At 38.0% G+C, this 20,559-nt stretch overlaps 1 protein-coding gene across 4 annotated transcripts in view; it reads left to right on the forward strand.

The window, feature by feature from the left end:
• LOC135212771 (decapping and exoribonuclease protein-like) overlaps nt 1–20,559 on the forward strand; it is a 202,819-nt gene that overhangs the window by 132,984 nt on the left and 49,276 nt on the right. For all 4 annotated transcript variants that reach the window (XM_064246539.1, XM_064246540.1, XM_064246541.1 and 1 more), the window contains one exon: nt 16,142–16,293. In XM_064246539.1, the coding sequence (XP_064102609.1) occupies nt 16,142–16,293 (152 nt within the window). The remainder of the gene's footprint in view (nt 1–16,141; nt 16,294–20,559) is intronic.

Consider the following 20,559-nt stretch of genomic DNA (forward strand, 5'->3'; position numbering starts at 1 on the left):
CATCGCCCCCCGGGTTATTCTCATATTTGGTACCGTTTTTAGCCATAGCGGAAGGCGAATTAAGTCTGGCCATGTTATATATATATATACTATCTATATAATATATATATTATATATCTATATAATATCTATATATATAATATATATTGTTATATTACATTGTATAATATATGTATGTTAATAAGATATTATTATATTTAAATATATATATAATATATATATATATTATAATATATATATATTATATTTTATATTTATATAATATATAATTATTATATATATTATATAGATATAATAATATCTATATATATATCTATATTTATTTATATATATGTAATATCTATATACATATAATATATAATATATCTTTATATATATTATATACTATTATCTATATCTATATATTTATCTACACTTTTTATCTACCTATATATCTTATCAGATCTATAGATATATCTCTATATCTCTATATATATATATCTTATATATAGATCATATAGATTATATCTTATATATATATATAGGATCTCTATTTATATATATCTCTCTATATATATATATATATATATGATCTGTCTCTAGATCTTCCTATCTATATATGTATATATATATATATATATATACTATATCTATATATATATATCATATATATATATCTCTGTATATATCTATCTAGCCTCTTTATATCTTATATATATCTCTATATATACTATCCATGTATATTATACTATCTCTATATTGTATACTATAATACTATATATATATCTATCTATTATTTTCTATATATATATATATTTTTTATTCTATCTATATATATACCTCGCTATATCTATATTAATCTTAAATTCTCTATATCTATACTACTGATATATTTATATATATCTTAATAACGGGAAGAGCATCGCCCCTGTTATTCTCATATTTGGTAAAACTGTTTTAGCCATAGCAGCGGAAGGTCGAACTTAATTTCCCCTGGTATCTACATTCTTCCCCTCTCTCTCTCTCTATCTCTCTCTGACACCGCAAAGCCTCCTCTCTCTATCTCTCTCTCTCTATCTCTCTCTCATCTCGGAGCATCTCCCATGTTTCTTCTCATCTGTAACTCGGCCATAGCGGCAAGGCGAACTAAGTCTGGTAACACATTCTCCCCCTTCTCCCCCTCTCTCTCTGACACCGGGCAACAAAGCCTCTCTCCTCTCTCTCTTCTCTCCATTATCTAAGGTCACCAAATCAGAGTCGGAACTACAAAAATATACGTTTATTCAAAGTGAAGTACTAACTGAATAATTCAGATTCTTACAGGATAATGAATAGAATGATATCTCATAGTTTAAGTTTCACAGACAACCCCCCAGTAAATAATAGTCTTATTCAGTAATAGTCAAACACCAATTATCTCCTCTCCAAAATACAGCCCCCCTCACTAGGACACTTAGTCCCCTCCACTAGATCCGCCTGTTTAAAAGACAGGAGAACACACTAATGAGCATACACAATTGTAAAGACAAAGTCAAAAGATTAAATGAAATAGAACATCTTTACAAAATGTCGAAAACAGAGTAAGCCACATCTTTGGCTAAATCACAGTAATTCTTACCCATTGCAGCTTGGAATATCACACACTGAAACAAATATAACTTTTGCAGAGCTATCCCGGCATCTTGCCTTTTCTCCCCGTAACTGTCTCCGTCCTTCTGCCTAGTTACCTTCTGTTAAGAACGAAAGAGGCGCACACGTACAGACAAACTCACGCCCTTTGGTAACTGGCTGCAGCCAGTTTTCAAAGGCACCTTCTCTCGAATTCACATACCTACAGGACGACCATTAACCTGCTTCGTAAGCATCTTTATGTCACACCATCCCAGAAAAGAGTTATCAGCTTTCTTAAGCTGTTGCTTGGAATCTGTATCCATGGGAAGTTAAATATGATGAATCTGTACATTTCTCCTTTTTACATATATATATATATATAATATTCTATTATTATATATATATATATATTTGTATTCATATATATTATATATATTCTATATTATTAAATAAATATATATATATATATGTATATATATACTAATATATATATTATATAAATATATATTATATTATTGTATATATACTATTATATATATAATATATATATATATATATATATATATATATATATATATATATATATATATTAGATATATATATATATATACACATTATATAATAATATATATATATATATATATATATATATATATATATATATACATATATATATATATATATATATATATATATATATATATTTATATATATCTCCATATATATATATATATGTATATTATCATATATATATATATATATATATATATATATATATATAATATATATAAACCTTTATTTATGCATAGCATCACGTTTTATATACTTCGTGATCAAGTTATTCATATATATATATATATATATATATATATATATATATTATATAATATATATATATATATATATATATTATATATATATATATATATATATATATATATATATATATATATATACTATATATATATATATATATATATCTTTAATATATATATCTATATATATATATATATATATATACATATATATACTATATACATACATATATATATATATATATATATATATATATATATATATACACGTATATATATATATATATATATATATATATATATAATATATATATATATATATATATATATATATATATATATATATATATATATATATATATATATATATATATACGTGTATATATATATATATATATATATATATATATATATATATATATATATGAATATCTTTTACTGTATTACAACAGTATAATATGAAGATAAAAGGCCCATAAAACACTATTTGAATGTTGCAACCATATATTTCGAGCACTTCTTTCTGTGCTCCTGACCGCTGGTAAAATATGGACATGGTACATCTTACCAGAGGTCATATACAAGGCATATTTAGGTGTGGCAGTAAGTCTCTATTGGTGACCCAGGAAGGATGTGATTAAAATATTCCCTTGTGATTTCTGGCCTCATTAACCCTCGTCTGGCGACTCGTCTGGTGGTCGGATGTTCTTGGACACCTGCTTGGGAAGCGGCCTTAGGATTAGTTCATCGATGTCATCTGATTTTCAGTGTCCTCCTGACAGGTTTATATTGTTGGTTTGATTGATGATAGCAGATTCCAGCATCTTCCTTCTGTATGGACTGCTACTTTTGAAAACCAGCTCTGCTCTACTCCAGTTAATAGTATCCCCTTTGTCCCTAATATGAAGGAAAATCCCCTAGTTCTCTGATGCGTATCGCACTGATCTTTTGTGCTCTGCTAATCTTTGCGAGACAGATCTACCAGTTTCCCCAACATAAATCTCATTACAATTTATTACGGCCTCTGAGAGAGGTCCGCTTCAGGTACGATATGAAATAAACAAAAACAAAAAAATTTTCAACACCGACAGTTGAAACTGGGGATACGAATATAGAAAGAAACACTAACACAACAAAGGTTTATTTACAAGCTTACTAACAAAGGTAAATGCAGAATGGTATCTCCTATTTACATAAAAAAATAGAATCTTACACTGCATGGACTGGGGGAACAGTGAGGGAATGAAAGTACTTGCCGGTTGGTTTGGCAACTCGAAACGATGGCTTCACAAAAGGAGAACTGCGATTGCCGACGTCTTCTTGACTCCATATTGCAGAAAATAATGTCTACTCTTGATACATGAGGGGCAGGAACTTCCCAAAACCTCTAGCAGAACATCTCTTCTCTGAAGTCTCCCCTAACGTCGAAATAACTCGGTCGTCCACTCCTGAAGATGGCTTGACCAAAATTCAACCAACTCTCGAGCAACTTTTCTTCTGATCCTTCGTCGGTCCCTTTTTCTCTCATCTCTCTCGGATGATCTCTGCTGCTGCTGATCTCTCACTGATAATCTGATCTGTGGCTCTTACTGAGGATATCTCTCTGTGACTAACTGATGATCTCTCTCTCCGACTTCGTCCGTCGTATTTATACGGCATCCTGAGGGCAGGGCCTACGGTGAGCGTCACAGACTCCCGAGATTACCGAAACTTCTCCGAAGAATCTAGACGAGGTATTGCATCAGAAATCGTGGCGTTTCTCACGTCACGGTGCCTGACGAGTTCCACAACACTCCTGCCGATTCTAGAACCATCATGCGAACAGGCACCTCCAACACAATGCGCTAATGCCTCCTTACTGTCGAACTTATAAATGCGTTTTCCTTTCCTTTATCTTCCTTTGCTATAAGGCAATTACCTTGACACGTCCCCCCAAAAAGAGAAAAAAAATGAAATCAACTGATTTTATCTTTTCCTAAAGAGAAACAAGAATTAAACAGCAGGGAAACAATTCTGCATAAAGCTTTAATACTTATCCATTCACTCAACCACTCGTGCCAAAACAGAAAACGGTCACTAGGCTACTCATTCTGAGAAATCTCTAGAGAGGCTATCAGCTATCACATTATCCTTTTCTCTTACTTTTTCCGTTTTCTGAACTCTGATTAAAACTTTGAAATGCTAAAATACCCCTTGTGTTTTTTTTTTCAAAACTAATTTCTCTCAGGAACTAATTTCTCTCACATAGAACACTGGCAGTGGCCATGGTACTGGGCGTTCTTTATAATTCTGAAGCAAATTTACATTCATTGCCTTTGCTCTACTCTTACCCACATTAATTCTATAATGTATATTTCCCCTCTCCTCTAACACTGAAAAAGGACCTTCGAACTTATAAGATAAAGAGGAACCTTCTTTCTGGACTAGTACTAAAACTTTATCTCTTACACACAAACTTCTCTCTTTTGCTCTAAGATCATGTTTCCCTTCAGTTTCCCCTTGACTTCCTCTCACGTTCTCTTTCGCTAAGTGCCAAGCGCTTCCGTTCTCCTCCGCTAGCTGGCAAACATCTCTTAGATTGTTTTTATAATACTCTAGATTAGTTATGCAATCCTTTCTACCCTTACTTACACACAAAGGTCCGACCATATTGATAAATACATTCTCAAAAGATTCGCCTACCGAAGGAATATTACACAACGGAGCTCTGGGGGATTACTTGATTCGGTTTCCCGGCAATTTGGCATTCACGACAGCTTAAAACATACCTCTTTACATCATTTTTCATTTTAGGCCAAAAGTACGCCCTACTAATACACTTGAAAGTTTTAGTTACTCCTAAATGTCCTTGCTCATCATGTGCTAACTTCAAAACTAGCTCACGAAGCATTCCTAGGAACCACTAATTGTTCGGTGATTTCCCCTTTACTACCTGGCTTAGGACTAATAATGACACAAGACTTCGTCCTTTAAACAAAAAGTTTCCTTGCACACATCATCGAGATCATCATCCAGCTCACATTCTAAAATTCGGGTTAGTGTCTCATCCTCTCCCTGCAACTTGACTAGCTCATCCTTATCCAAAACGTTAGAGCCTAATTCATCACCATAACTAGGACTAGATACCGGTACATTTACTACGTTACTCTCGACAGCTACAACTTCCCCTTGGCTATCACTGTCAACGATAGAGTTAGGTCTCTCAGCCGCATTCATGCCAAGATCAACCTTGCTACCTCTATCACACTCGTTCGAATCCATGAACTTACTCACGTTCGAATCCACGAACTCACACTCGTTTGAATCCACAAACTTACTCATGTTCGAATCCATAAACTTACTCTCGTTCGAATCCACAAACTTACTCGCGTTCAAATCCACGAACTTACTCACGTTCGAATCCACGAACAAATTATGACCGTAGTCTACGTCTGTATCTAAATCCGACTTAGTTACTACCATTTCAGGCACTGGAATATTCCTCACAACAGGATTCACATTCTTGGATAAAGCTAAGTCATTACCGACAATAATGTCAACGCCTTTGACGGGCAAACTGTCCACAACTGCAAGTTTCACTTCTCCTGACACTACCTGACTTTCTAAATTCAACTTCAACAAAGGACAAAGAACACAAGTGTTAGGGAAACCACCTAACATGACTTTTTCTTCCATATTGATTTCTGCCCTGTTCGGCACACTCTCCTAATCAGTGAGACAGCAGCTCCTGTGTCTCGAAGCAAGACTACTTCCCTTGAAAATACTCCTCCAAGAGAGGAAACTACGCCTTCTGACAGAAATTCACCAAAAGTTTTCCTAGTTTCTCTCATCACATCATTCCTACTTGACGAAAGGTTAACTAGAAACACTGGTTTCTTACCGTCCTTCCTTTGTACTGCACAATTTCTTGCTAAATGCCCTTTCCCATTACATCGGAAACAAGTTAATTCTGAGCCACTAGATGCTATTTTACTCTTACAAACCTTAGACGTATGACCAGGTTTTCCTCATGTAAAACAGGAATAGTCATTTTTACTCGCATTGCTATTACTAGGACTGAAACCTTTACTGCTTTGTACTCTACCAGACGAAGGATCATTTCGTTTCTTACTAACACTCAAATTATGAGTTAGACTATATTCGTCAGCTAACCTAGTTGTTCCTGCAAAAGATACTTCTCGCCTATCTTCTATATAAAGTTTAATCTCAGGGGATACGTTATCTTTGAAGTTTTATAACAACACTAAGTTCTTCAAACCATGAAAATCCTCAACCTTAGCAGAAGTTAACCAATCAAAAAACAGCCTTTCTAACTTCTTACCGTATTCTACATACGTAATATTTTCATCCTTTCCCAAATTTCTAAATTTCTTACGGTATGCCTCCGGTACTAACCTATATGCACTAAGAACAGTTTCTTTCACGATATCGTAATTATCACATTCCTCCTTAGACATGCAACTATACACAGTAAGTGCCGTACCACTCAAAACTGACTGCAAATATAAAGTCCACGTTTCTTTAGGAGAACCTACTCGTTCCATTAACTTCTCAAAACACATGAGATATTTTGTTACATCTTCCTCATCAAACTTTGGTAATAATTTCAACACTGCACTCATGCCTAACCTATCAGCTCCGTTTTCATTCTCGCCTGTCCGACTGTTACGAGTACTTTGTCTTAACCGCGCAATTTCCAACCCATGCATACGTTCTTTCTCTCTCTCTTCCTGCTGCATTACCAACATTTCTTTCTCTTGCTGCATTTTCATTACTTCTCTCTCTTGCTGCATTTTCATTGCTTCTCTCTCTTTCTCTTGCTGCATTTCTCTCTCAGCAGCTCTTTCCTCTCTCTTAGTCGCTCGTTCATCTCTCTCATACTTTTCTCTTTCTTTCTTTTCAACATACTCACGGAGATCATTCCCCTCTAGACCTAGGAGCTTACCTGACTCAATAAACTCTTTCACCATCTCACTCATTCTGGCTCTTTCTATATTTTCCCTGTTTCAATCTGTTATGGTGTCGAAATATACTGGCCAAAGGTCGCCACAATGTTACGGCCTCTGAGAGAGGTCCGCTTCAGGTTCGATATGAAATAAAAAAAAAAAAAAATTTCAACACCAACAGTTGAAACTGGGGATAAGAATATAGAAAGAAACACTAACACAACAAAGGTTTATTTACAAGCTTACTAACAAAGGTAAATGCAGAATGGCATCTCCTATTTACATAAAAAAATAGAATCTTACACTGCATGGACTGGGGGAACAGTGAGGGAATGAAAGTACTTGCCGGTTGGTTTGGCAACTCGAAACGATGGCTTCACAAAAGGAGAACTGCGATTGCCGACGTCTTCTTGACTCCGTATTGCAGAAAATAATGTCTACTCTTGATACATGAGGGGCAGGAACTTCCCAAAACCTCTAGCAGAACGTCTCTTCTCTGAAGTCTCCCCCAACGTTGAAATAACTTGGTCGTCCACACCTGAAGATGGCTTGACCAAAATTCAACCAACTCTCGAGCAACTTTTCTTCTGATCCTTCGTCGGTCCCTTTTTCTCTCATCTCTCTCGGATGATCTCTGCTGCTGCTGATCTCTCACTGATAATCTGATCTGTGGCTCTTACTGAGGATATCTCTCTGTGACTAACTGATGATCTCTCTCTCTCCGACTTCGTCCGTCGTATTTATACGGCATCCTGAGGGCAGGGCCTACGGTGAGCATCACAGACTCCCGAGATTACCGAAACTTCTCCGAAGAATCTAGACGAGGTATTGCATCAGAAATCGCGGTGTTTCTCACGTCACGTCGGTGCCTGACGAGTTCCACAACACTCCTGCCGATTCTAGAACCATCATGCGAACAGGCACCTCCAACACAATGCGCTAATGCCTCCTTACTGCCGAACTTCTCATAAATGCGTTTTCCTTTCCTTTATCTTCCTTTGCTATAAAGCAATTACCTTGACACAATTGCTACACGATATCTTGTGAATCCCAGTTTTTATAAAAAAAAATGTAACAGTTTAAATATCCCCGCTAATAACATCAAATTGCTCAGCCTTGACGTTGAATCATTATTTACCAAAGTCTTTATCACTGATGTGTTGTCCTTTCTAAAGAGGAAGTTACAACCATATGAAGATCATTTTCCTCTTGGTATTGACAAAACAATAAGATTAAACAACCTTTGTGTAACCAACAACGTGTTTTCTTTCAATAGTAATTTTTACAAGCAAAAATTACCTATACATGGAATATTTCGAAACAGAAATTTTGTCATCTATCCAACCCGGCAATATGATCTGGCTTAGATATGTAGATGGTATTTTTACGTACTGGGACGATAGCTGGTGAGATTTCAGGAAAATTTTAATCAACTAAATATGCTAGTCCCAACCAGAAAATTTAAAACAAAATGGTAAAAGGACGGTGAAAGAATTACTTTTGAATAAGTTTTGGTAAATAGAATGCACCAGTGATGAACGATTTTTACCTTACTGGTAAATGGATTTGCGCTAGAACGTTTGGTGATTTACAACGCATTTACGTTAAGCAATTCCTTTAATGTAATTTACTTTCGAGATTTACGTTAATTTACTTAACGTGAGTTACCTAGCTCCCTATGACAAGTGAAATGTCGGTAAGGATTTTGGTAAGATGTTAGCAAACATTTGTAAATGAAAAAGGTTACGTTAAGGGTGAAGTGAAATTAAACTTTTGCTCAGCGAGTGAGTGAGCAATGCTAAATGAAATGTGCGGGGGTTGAGCAGAGCACGAATGGTGGTGGCTACAGCTGATCGCTGTAAACGGAGCGCACGATTTACAACAAAATTCTAATTTGTTATTGAAAGCAAAACAACATTAACTTTTCTGGCAGAATGATAGATGCTAGTATGAAGAGGGATATTATGAACGTTAAAACATCAAGATTTACGTTATTTGATTTAAATCTTTACAATAAAGTTTGAGGTGATGAATGACTGCCTTGTGAATGAGAGTTGGCTAGCCAGGGCTGGGAGAGTCCGCACACCTGCTGAGAAGCTAAGCGAGTGCTGCGGTTACCACATATTAGTAGAAAACACTCCTAACTAGCTAGTCTTATACATGCAATGGATCCCTGGCAAAGCACTTCCTAGTTCTAACTGGTACTTTCAGGCATCTATCTAACACAAACACTCACGTGTGGGAGCTACAGGCTGATACTTGCTAACAGAAGCTCTTTGGCACTCTCCCTGTTACACAATAATATCTCTAACTTAGAGAAACACAGTCTTATTTTAAACACTTCTAAGATAACTTCTCAATGTAACTTAAGCTAACAATGATGATAAGAATAATAATATTAAATGAATTATATACCTTACCGTCTGTGAGTCGTGCTGTCTCCTTGTGCATTTATGAATGTTTTTTTTTATGAATTACGCCTTGTAAAAAATCATTTACAGTTTACGTTTTTTAAAGGGGATAACGCAATTTACAAGCTTTTAAACAGCTCCGGGTTCAATCCGTGGCAAGAGTCGACACTTTTACGTTTGGAGGCCTTATAGTCCAAACGTAAGGGGAAAATGGAGTGCTTATGACTTACCATAGATATACTGTGAAAGGAATTGGTTTATTCTGGAAGGGTGCCATGGAAACACCTTTATTTACAAGCAACATTGAATGGCTTTAGATAAAGGCAAGACAGGTATGCCATGTGGGGAGAGGCCGTGTACTGTCTGGAACACTCTTATCATTCCCAATATGAAAACTATGGCCAAAATCAACATCTACTGCATTGCTGGTTTCCAAATTGATAATATTTAGCGGTAAGAAAGCGCTTGCGAGGAGACGGAGAGGACAGACTTAGCAGGGTCAATCTGGAAATGAGTTCCCAAATTACACACAACATTAAATGAAGACTTTTTGCACAATATTTCAGCTAATGCACTATGGAGGGTGTTTATCTTTAATCACACACAAGGGGAGGAACTCTAGCACTTAAATGAAATGCTCAATGAAGACTTTGTTTATCTGGGACGATCACGATGCGGCCGCTAGGTAGAAAGGACCAAAGGGAGGTTCGTTTGAGAAGTAGGAATTTGAATTGGAAAATGTGGGAGAGTTTATTTGACTCGGAGGAAAAGAACTGGCAATATGACTGTAACTCAAGACGTACCTGGGTGCCTTATGGAGAGGAACAATTGGAGAGTATGGCGTCAGGTTTGTCCGAGTTCGGGGCGCGCCAGTAACCGCCTTTGGTAGGCCTATGGGCAGGCTGGCTCGGACGTCTGTCTGTGGTCAAGGACTGTGCTGAACTGAGAACGTCGTCAGGTGCGAATCCTGGGTTTTGGGGCAGCTTTTCCCCTCTGTTGGCAGGTCATCCTGGAAACAGACATATGGCCAGCGAAGGTTCACAGGATAAGGGATGTTATGAGTAGGCCTAAGAAGTACCTAACTAGCTACACACTCCCCTTGGGATATGTCCCTAATGCTTAATGAGTTTTTATTCCCCCCCGCCACTCCGACTGTGCCAGAAATGACTATGTCTGGCCTGAGGTTCCCTCCTAAAGTCAGCTGATGTTAGGGGTAAGATGGCTGCTCTTCTAGCAAATAATTGATTTACTAACTGCTGGGTAGACGAGGCGATCTACAAACGTAAATATATATATGCATATATTATATATATATATATATATATATATATATATATATATATATATATATATATATATATCAGGTGTTTCGAAATTAGAGCCCCCCTCCACAAAACAAATGGAAAGTTATGAAGTTTTCTGCTATAGCCTATCTCCAAGTACATTATCTTAAGTTTCTATTAAGCTATTTTTCATTTTACATTTCTTCTATTTTCAGACTGAGTGGGGGAGTTAGATACAGCCATGGTTAATGACTCAGAGGAAATCAGATGGATTGACCAAATCTGGGCTATAACCTTCAGAGAGACCAGGGATGCTGGCAAATCCTTCATTTCACATTCCTGGATAGCTAAATACATTAAAAGAGATGAATCCTTTGTTAAAAGAAACTGGAACAAAAATCTATATGACTGTCATCGCGAAAAGAGTGAGAATCTTGGAAGGCCTGAAGTGCTTTCTCAGCAGTCAAAAGACATCATAGCTGAGGCAGTGGGTAGACCAAGAAAGTCTTTACATAAATTGGTGCTTGAACTAGAAACAAAAAGGGGAAGAAGAGAAGTTATAGTGCTGTATATCGTGAGTTGAAGAAATCTGATATTAAGCCATTTCATGTTATCAGCAAGCTCAACATCACTCAGCAACAGAGAGAAGACCGTGCATGGTTGTGTGGTTCATTTCTTAAAGATTGGGATGAAGCTGACTTTCTCCATGTTGCCTCATCAGATGAATTCTTCATTTACACAGTCAGGAAGCCAAATCATAAAAAATGACATCATTTGGGCTGCAAAGTTGGATATCAGCGATGACGTGTGCTATCACCAAGTTGTGAAATTTCCTGAATGTTTGGGAATTTTTCTCTGTTTCACAGCCAAACGGTTAATGTGGATCATCAAAGAAAAAGGGCAGTCATAGAATGACGAATACTTCAGAGAAACTGTGCTTATTGGTGGAATATTTCCTTTCCTCAAAGATCTTGAAAATTTGTTATTTGTTGAAGAAGTCACATTTTTGCATGATAAGGCACTATGTTTCAAGGCTCTTCTGACACAGGAACTACTTTGAAACAGTGGTATTGATTTCTTCTCGTCAAGTGAATTTCCAGGTAGCTCCCCTGACCTTAATGTATGTGAAAACATTGGTAGTATCTTAAAGGATCATGTTTGAATTTCCAGGTAGCTCCCCTGACCTTAATGTGTGTGAAAACATTGGTAGTATATTAAAGGATCATGTTGAAGTGCGCACAGTGAACTATGATGGTATACTAAGCCTCGATGACCTGCGAAGAGAGGTGACCGAAGTGCTCAGGGAAATGGAGTTTGAGTCTCAGCTTTTTTGCGATTTGCTGAAGTCATACTCCTCAAGAATGCAGGCTGTGGTACAGGCAGATGGAGGCCACACAAAATATTAAATACTCAGAGAGAAACTTAAATAAATACCTGTTCTGAATTACTTTTGTTTTTGTCCATATCAATTTTAGTTTATGCTGTAGATGGGGGCCTCTAATTTCGAAACACCCTGTATATACATGTATACATGCATATATGTATATATACAATGTGCAATGTATGTATATATATATATATATATATATATAGATATATATTATATATATATATATATGTGTATGTGTGTGTGTGTGTGTGTGTGTATCTATCTTCAATTCCGGCAGAAGCAGGTCAGCATGACACGCCCCTTTTTCTAAAAACTCTCACTCATCTCTTTTTCTTTCTCTTATCCCTCCTCGGGTGCAACTTGAGGTCTGGACATGAAACATTGTTTGCAAACAGTTTGGAAACTGTTTGCGAACAGTGTACATACTGTTTACAAACACTAGTGTGGAAAGGCCTTAACTGTTCCTTATCAAATTTTTCAGTCACGATTTCGATTTTCCTAATCTAAAATATAAAATAACACCATACTTACACTGTGAAACTCCTTTTGATTGTGTAGTACTTAGGAATTTGACGCTTAGTTTTGTTTCTTGTCTTGCATCCACCTTTAGTGTGGCTAGTAGCTAATAGCAGCAAGTTGCAAACGGCCCAGGAATCAAGCTGCAACATTGCAGACTGCAAGATCTGGCAAATAGGTCGCTACTATTATGTTTTTACCTGGGAAGATGCTTGAATTCTTACCTAGGAAGATTCTTGAATTCTTAGCAGGAAATTACCTGTGTGGTTTTTCTAAGAAATTACTTATTTACCATGGATTCTTTGCGTCTGACTTTAGGTTCAGGCAAAACACAAAAGAGAAGAAAATGACCTGAAGGGTTTCACTCAACAAGGAATTATTGCAGATAAACACTTAGGTTATCTTTAAAACAATTATATTTACATCAAAGCAAACATCAGAAAAATGGGAATGAAACTAAGCAGGTGAAACAGTGTCCTTCAAAAAATGTAAATTAAGAGGACACAAAAATAACTTGGGAAAACGTTAGGGAGAAAATCGCTTCAACTGCAGAAATAAGGTGCAGTAGCTTGGGGCCATGGCAGATCAAGGTACAATCAAAAGAAAGATCCACAGCCAGCTTTCCGTGTGTAGGTAATTGAAAGTGCCCAAGGTTACGGGATGGTAAGGAATTAGTGTAATCATGGAAAAGATCGAGATGCATACGGAAGGTGCCAAGGTATCTTGACTTGCAACACGGGATACACGTACGACTATAATAAATGCCTGCACTGATTGAAGTCAGGTCTAATATGGAATTTGCACTTTGAAATTAATGGGAAAATCAGTGAAAGAATAGTAACTTCATGACTGATAAGAAACTCTGAACCAGGGTATTTTACCTTGAAGGTAAAAAATGGAAGACGAATTTAAGGGTCTTCACTATAAGAAATACTTGGACTTAACAAGGAAAGAGCCCTGAAGGAGTGGAAAGTCAAAGGGAAAGATGCTTCGGTCTCTGCAGCCAAAGTTTCTAACAGTCCTCGTGCATTGTGCAGCACTTTTATGACCTCTGGTCAGGATTACGTTTTCCCTCTTCGCATATGAGGCTGTTGTCGCTTCGTTCTTGATACTTCATTTTCTGTGAGCGCACCATTCAGCCCTTTTGAAGCGCTCTCTTTACCCGGTCATCTGCATGAGAAGCAGGTCACATGGTTGGTTGCCATGTGCCTCCTAAACTCTCTCTTGTTAATCCTTTTCCATGGAATTCTTCTTAGCCCATGGCAGCGACTAGTCTTCAGCGGCATTGTTTCCTGGAGCAGAGGTTTCAGAGCAGTCACAAGTCCAGAAAAAGGGATTAAACAGTGTCTAGGGAGAAATAATTTAAAGATTAAGGAAGGGGCGAATATTTTCCAACGCCTTTCTATCAATTAGCAGTGTGAGAAGCATTGGGCTTCTTTACAAAGAATGAAACTATTTCATTTTTACTTTAGTCTGTCTTAAAAGCATAAAAGTTATATTTTACTTTGATTTCTTCTATATAAAGTTTTGAAGGAGAGTTTGCTTGGTATTCGTAGAAATATGTATGTATGTATGTATATATATATATATATATATATATATATATATATATATATATATATATATATATATATATATATATATATCTGTAATTACAATGCTTTTTCTATATTTTTATTGCATCTCATCATCAAGCCGCATTGTTTCCTTTATCCTTTCTGTAGAGCACTTTACGCCCTTTCTTTTGATTAATATATATGTGGGAATCCGTTCCCTCTATGTAATATTTATTCACATGTTTTCGTCTGTGAAGAAACACATTCACAGCGGGGGCTCTGTCCCTTTTGTTTATGTTTGTTCGTGCGTGTGTGACGGACACTACCCTTCCGTCCTCACCCGTCTATGTCAACCCATTTCATCTGTAATAAATTATCAGAGCCCAACTACCTGTCTTACTCTCTGGTCCTAACATATATATATATATATATATATATATATATATATATATATATATATATACTATTATAATATATATATATATATATATATATATATATATATATATATATATATATATATATTTATATATTATACATACATAATATGTATATGCTTAAAAATCACAGTAGATGCACGTGACTACAGTATATAAGCGAATACCACAGGAATATGACGGGCAAAAGTTCAGCACCAAGCACTTTCACGTGTTGCTTATAAAATTTGTGTCGCAGCAATATGTGAATAAATATGTGAAAGCGCTTGGCGCTGAACTTATGCATTTAGTTTAACTTGTGGTAATATATATATATATATATATATATATATATATATATATATATATATGTGTGTGTGTGTGTGTGTGTGTGTGTGTGTGTGTGTGTATAATGCTGAGATTAACACTTTCAAAAAAAGCAACTGCCTACCACTTAAAACTGGGAGAGTAAGAATTATTACAAGATGTTCAACTATTTTAGTTAGGTAGGGATGTCTGTCTTACCATTCTGTTCCCACTGTTTTTTTCGCAGATTATTACCACTATCTCTTGATAATTAACCTCTTGGTTGGAATATAGACCTTTTAGTAAATGCTTTTCCCCCTGGAGCTGATTCATACATTATTGCAAACCTGAAATTATGATGCCATCCAATTTTGGGTTGGAAACAGTCAAATAAAAAATGTTATATGATGTGGCATTTTAATTACTCGTAGAATGTCATTTCAGGTAAGAGGAGATAAGCATCCCGTCCTTTACACACGTATACATCACAAACAGTCACACATATGCACTTATAACGAACTTCATACTAAAATTAACCTATAACCAAAACACTTATTAATCTTTAAAAAAATGAAACAAATGCTGTTGCATACAAAACCTTTACAAAATGAACAAATCACTTTCATTTAGAAATCACTTTGCTTTATACACAAAAAAAGCACATTAATGAACTGATACCGGCATTGAAATCTGTATTTGCTTTTCTTCATAATATGTCAGAACACTTCTCTAACATCAACAATCATGTTTGGTAATCTTCATGGGATATCATATCACAGGAATATGGTGTTTTCACTATCCTGAATATCTTAACTCGTCTGTGAAAGAAAACAGAATTACTAAAAAAGTATGATGAGAAAACTATCATAATGAATTGTACAAAAAACATTTATAAAATTTAATGTTTTACAGGTTGAGTATGATTTGAACGCAGGCATGGACAAGGTGGTCAGAAAGGATTATGAAGTTTTAAAGAAGGATAAACTCAGTCAATTACTCAATTGGCTTTTAGTCAATAAGCATAAGTTTCATACCAAAGATAATGCTGGCAGACCTTTGCAAAGGTTGGTATCTTTTTCATTTCTTTTTATGAATTTCTGAACTACAGAAAACAAATATTTTTGTACCAAACCTGGTGTTTTTTTTTTATTTCATATGTTAGAATTGTTTGAGGCACCTCATAAATGTAGAGTTGCCCTGTTTATTTGGATTTGATGTGTGTCATATTTTTATTTTTTATTTTGGGTATGTTAGTCCTGTCCACTGTTAGATTGTAAATTCAATTATGTATGAATGGTTTCAGTTCATAAATTCTTTGTGCTTCTTCTGAATGCATGCCATATGGGTGTCCAATGGAGTACAAACTTATTTTTATCCATGTTGAGTCCCTGACGGCTGTTAGTGTTGAGGTTGTTGGCAACCATGACTTCGTCTTTGGTACCATCATAATTAAAGTTTAATATGTGCTCAGTGACAATAACCCTAGCAGTTTCAGTAATGTAGAGACATTGAAGCACTGATACTTCATGATGTTCAGGGAACATTATGCAAAATAAAGAGAATACGTAAGTAATTTTCCCAGAATTCACTAAGATGATAAAGTTTTTTATGACTATAATAGATTAGCTAATCGCTAGCCAGTTTTCAGTCATAGTAACCAGGTTACCAGTTAAGAAGTCAGTCACCAGCCAGTTTTCAGTTGCCCCACTGACTTGAGATTATCAATATTTTTTCAAGCTAAGAGGAAATGTTGACTCATAAGATGAACTTTATTTCTTACAATTGTTTCCATTTTCTAAAAGAACTCTTAGTTAAGTAGGAAGTAATCATCTTCAACATTCAGTGTCACACATCATGAAATACCATACCAAATTCTGGTGGTGGAACAGAGCATAAGAAGAGCAAATTTGTCTAGATATTCTACATGTTATAGTAGGAGGGATAAGAAGATTGAGAAGAGGTGATATATTCTCCATGACAAATAATCAGTGATCAAGACAAAATGTCATTGAAACAGTATTGATGAATCAACCTGCCCTTACTTAGGGATGGAAAGGACCTCCTGTCACTCAAGGGAAAGAGGCAGACCATTTTAACCTGGATCCTTTATGCTGTTAAATATTAACCACATATTGAAAACAACCCCTAAGAATTGTATGGTGAAAGCACACAGTGTCTTCCATAAAGACTTGCCTATTTTTATGGAATCCAGGAATGAATTAGAAACTTATTGAGTGTTCAGTCCAACAGAGATGGCAAAAAATCACAAATTCTAAAGTAATTTGTATTTTTCCTAACTATACAAACCTAAGGTCCTTTACATTAGCAATTACTTTCAGCGGGAGCTGGAACATGGCAGTTTAACTTTAAACAAGGTGATGAAGTACGTAGTTACCAACTGACTACGGGTGGAAGTCTTGCCCACCCAGTCGGTATGTACTCACTTTGCCTTTTGGCCCAGGAAGCAGAATGAGGTGTGGCTGGGGTGGGCATTTAATGTAAGGGGCCTCACGTTTGTATAGTTAGGAAAAATACAAATTAATTAACCCTCTTACGCCGATTGGACGTATTAAACGTCGAGTCAAAATGTCTCCCGTATGCCGATTGGACGTACCATACGTCGACTCAAAAAAGTTTTTTTTAAAATTCGCGGAAAAATACTTATAGGCCTACCAGCCGAAAACTTTTGAATCACGCGCCTTGGGGGATGCTGGGAGTTCACGGATCGAGGTGTTATTTTGTTTCAAAGCGTGACCCAAGTGCGCATGCGCGGAATCCTTCCTTCTCGCTCCAGCCAGCATCATCGTAGCATCATCCGTCAGCGATCTTTTGCCACAATCGTGTTTGACTGAGCTTGTGCGAGACTTTGAACATTTGTGTTGGTACAGAACGTTCATAGAGATGTCTGACCGTCGTATGACACACGAAAGGCGCGTTTTACCCGTCGGAAGGGATCGTGTTAGAAGAGTTTTGGACTTGGATGCTGGCGAAGGACCCAGCACCCAACCTGACCTCGCTCCTCAACGCCGTTCTGTGCGACCACGTGTCGATGAAAGTGCTTCGAATGTGTCTCATTTGCCGTTAGTAACCCCAAGGAAGCATCGTGCCGTCCTTAGGGGCATTCGTAGGAATTTGGGAGGGCTCAAACCAAGGGACATTGACGATTATTTATCGGAGCTCGATCGAGAGCATTTGGCAAGTCCTCATTTTGATGGCGGTTGGTCATCCAGTGACGAGGACATTACTCCCGATCATAGTGATGACGAGGATTATTTGCCCCCAATGTCCGTTCGAGGGTCACATCCCGAAAGTGAACTAGAATTTAGTAGTTTTAGTGCTTATGAGGGGGAATCTGAGGAGGGGGAGGACGATGATTTAGGATCAAGTTTTGTTGCCGATGATGATGGGGATACAGAAAGCGAAGGCTTGAGTGAGGGAGATGGGCCAGTGAGGGGGGTTCGTGTGGGAAATCGTGCCCGCGCGCGCGCGCAGGGGCACGTAGAAGGTCGGATAGTCGTGCTAGCCAAGGGTCGTCCGAGAGCGACGATGGGTGGACAGAGGACCCCACACCACCTACCATGCATCCATTTACGGCAAATCCTGGGCTCACCGTACCTGTTCCCCTGACTGCTCTGGGTTTTGTTCAGCTTTTCCTTATGCGGGAATTGCTGGAGTACCTGGTAGCAGAGACGGCGGACTACGCCAGGTATTGCCGTGATGAACTACGCACGACATTATCATATCACTGGCGAGGCTGCAACCTCCCTGACATGGCGCATTTTTTGGGGCTCCACGTTTTTTTTGGATTGATTCCTGCTGCCGACGTCAGGATATATTGGAGGCGTAATTTTTTTTTAAGTACGCCCAATGTGCCCGGCATTATGCCCCGTGATACTTTCCTGGCGTTGGACAGATATTTCAACGCCTTCAACCGAAGGGCCATACCCCGGAATAACTATGATCGCCTCATTTTAGTGCGCCCAGTGTTGGAATATATTCGTGAACGCTGTAAAACTCTCGTGATTCCTGGAAAGAACCTTTCTTTAGATGAGGGGATGATGCCTTACAAAGGACGTCTAAGCATCAAAGTGTATAACCCCAAGAAGCCGAAGAAATATGGCTTGAAATTTTTTTTATTACCGAGGCCAACACTGGCTACGTCGTGGACTTTTCGGTGTATTCCAGGGTCTTCTCCACGATGCGTGAAACTGTTTTCGGGCTTGTGGATCGTTTCCGTAACCAGGGATGCCACCTGTTTATGGATAATTATTATAACTCGGTATCCCTGGCCCAGGAACTGTATGATGCAGGTGTTCACGTCAGTGGTACCCTTCGGTTGGTGCGTGGGGCCCCGAATTCCCTCAAGAGGTACGCTAGCCATCAGCAACATCTGGCAAGAGGAGAGACACAGTGGCGGCGGAAGGGAGCTGTCTTCGTCATCTGTTGGAAGGGTGTCCGACTCGTCCCCATGATTACGACGAGCCATGAACCTGTCCAAGAGGAGATCGTGCAGCGGAAGAAGACGCGTCGACAGGGCCGAGTTGTGTATGAGCAGTTTCGTGTAGAGCGCCCTACCGTCATTGGGCACTACAATAGGCACATGGGAGGAGTTGATCTCTTTGATCAACTCATCCAATATTATCCCTTCGCCAGGAGAACCAGGAGATGGACCCAAAAGCTCCTGAAATACATTCTGCAGTTGGCCCTCCAAAATGCCTACGTACTCTACTGTGGGTACTACGGTCCCCATGATTACGACGAGCCATGAACCTGTCCAAGAGGAGATCGTGCAGCGGAAGAAGACGCGTCGACAGGGCCGAGTTGTGTATGAGCAGTTTCGTGTAGAGCGCCCTACCGTCATTGGGCACTACAATAGGCACATGGGAGGAGTTGATCTCTTTGATCAACTCATCCAATATTATCCCTTCGCCAGGAGAACCAGGAGATGGACCCAAAAGCTCCTGAAATACATTCTGCAGTTGGCCCTCCAAAATGCCTACGTACTCTACTGTGGGTACTACGGTCCCGATCTACGGAGGATGAGCCACTTACAGTTCCTCGAGGCAGCCGGGGAAGCCCTCATCAACTTTGATCCCAATGAGTGGCCTTCCATGTCTGCCCCCCTGCCCCGAGCTGTAGATCTACCCATAGAGGAAAGGGCAGACCTTAGGGGTGCCTACTTCGGTCATCCTTCTGCCGCCGCCCCTGCTGCCGACGCCCCTGCTGCTGACGCCCCTGCTGCCGCCGCCCCTGCTGCCGACGCCCCTGCTGCTGACGCCCCTGCTGCCGCCGCCCCTGCTGCTGACGCCCCCACCCGCGCCCCTTCTCGT

The sequence above is a fragment of the Macrobrachium nipponense genome, chromosome 41 (assembly GCF_015104395.2).
Source record: "Macrobrachium nipponense isolate FS-2020 chromosome 41, ASM1510439v2, whole genome shotgun sequence".
Taxonomy (NCBI): domain Eukaryota; kingdom Metazoa; phylum Arthropoda; class Malacostraca; order Decapoda; family Palaemonidae; genus Macrobrachium; species Macrobrachium nipponense.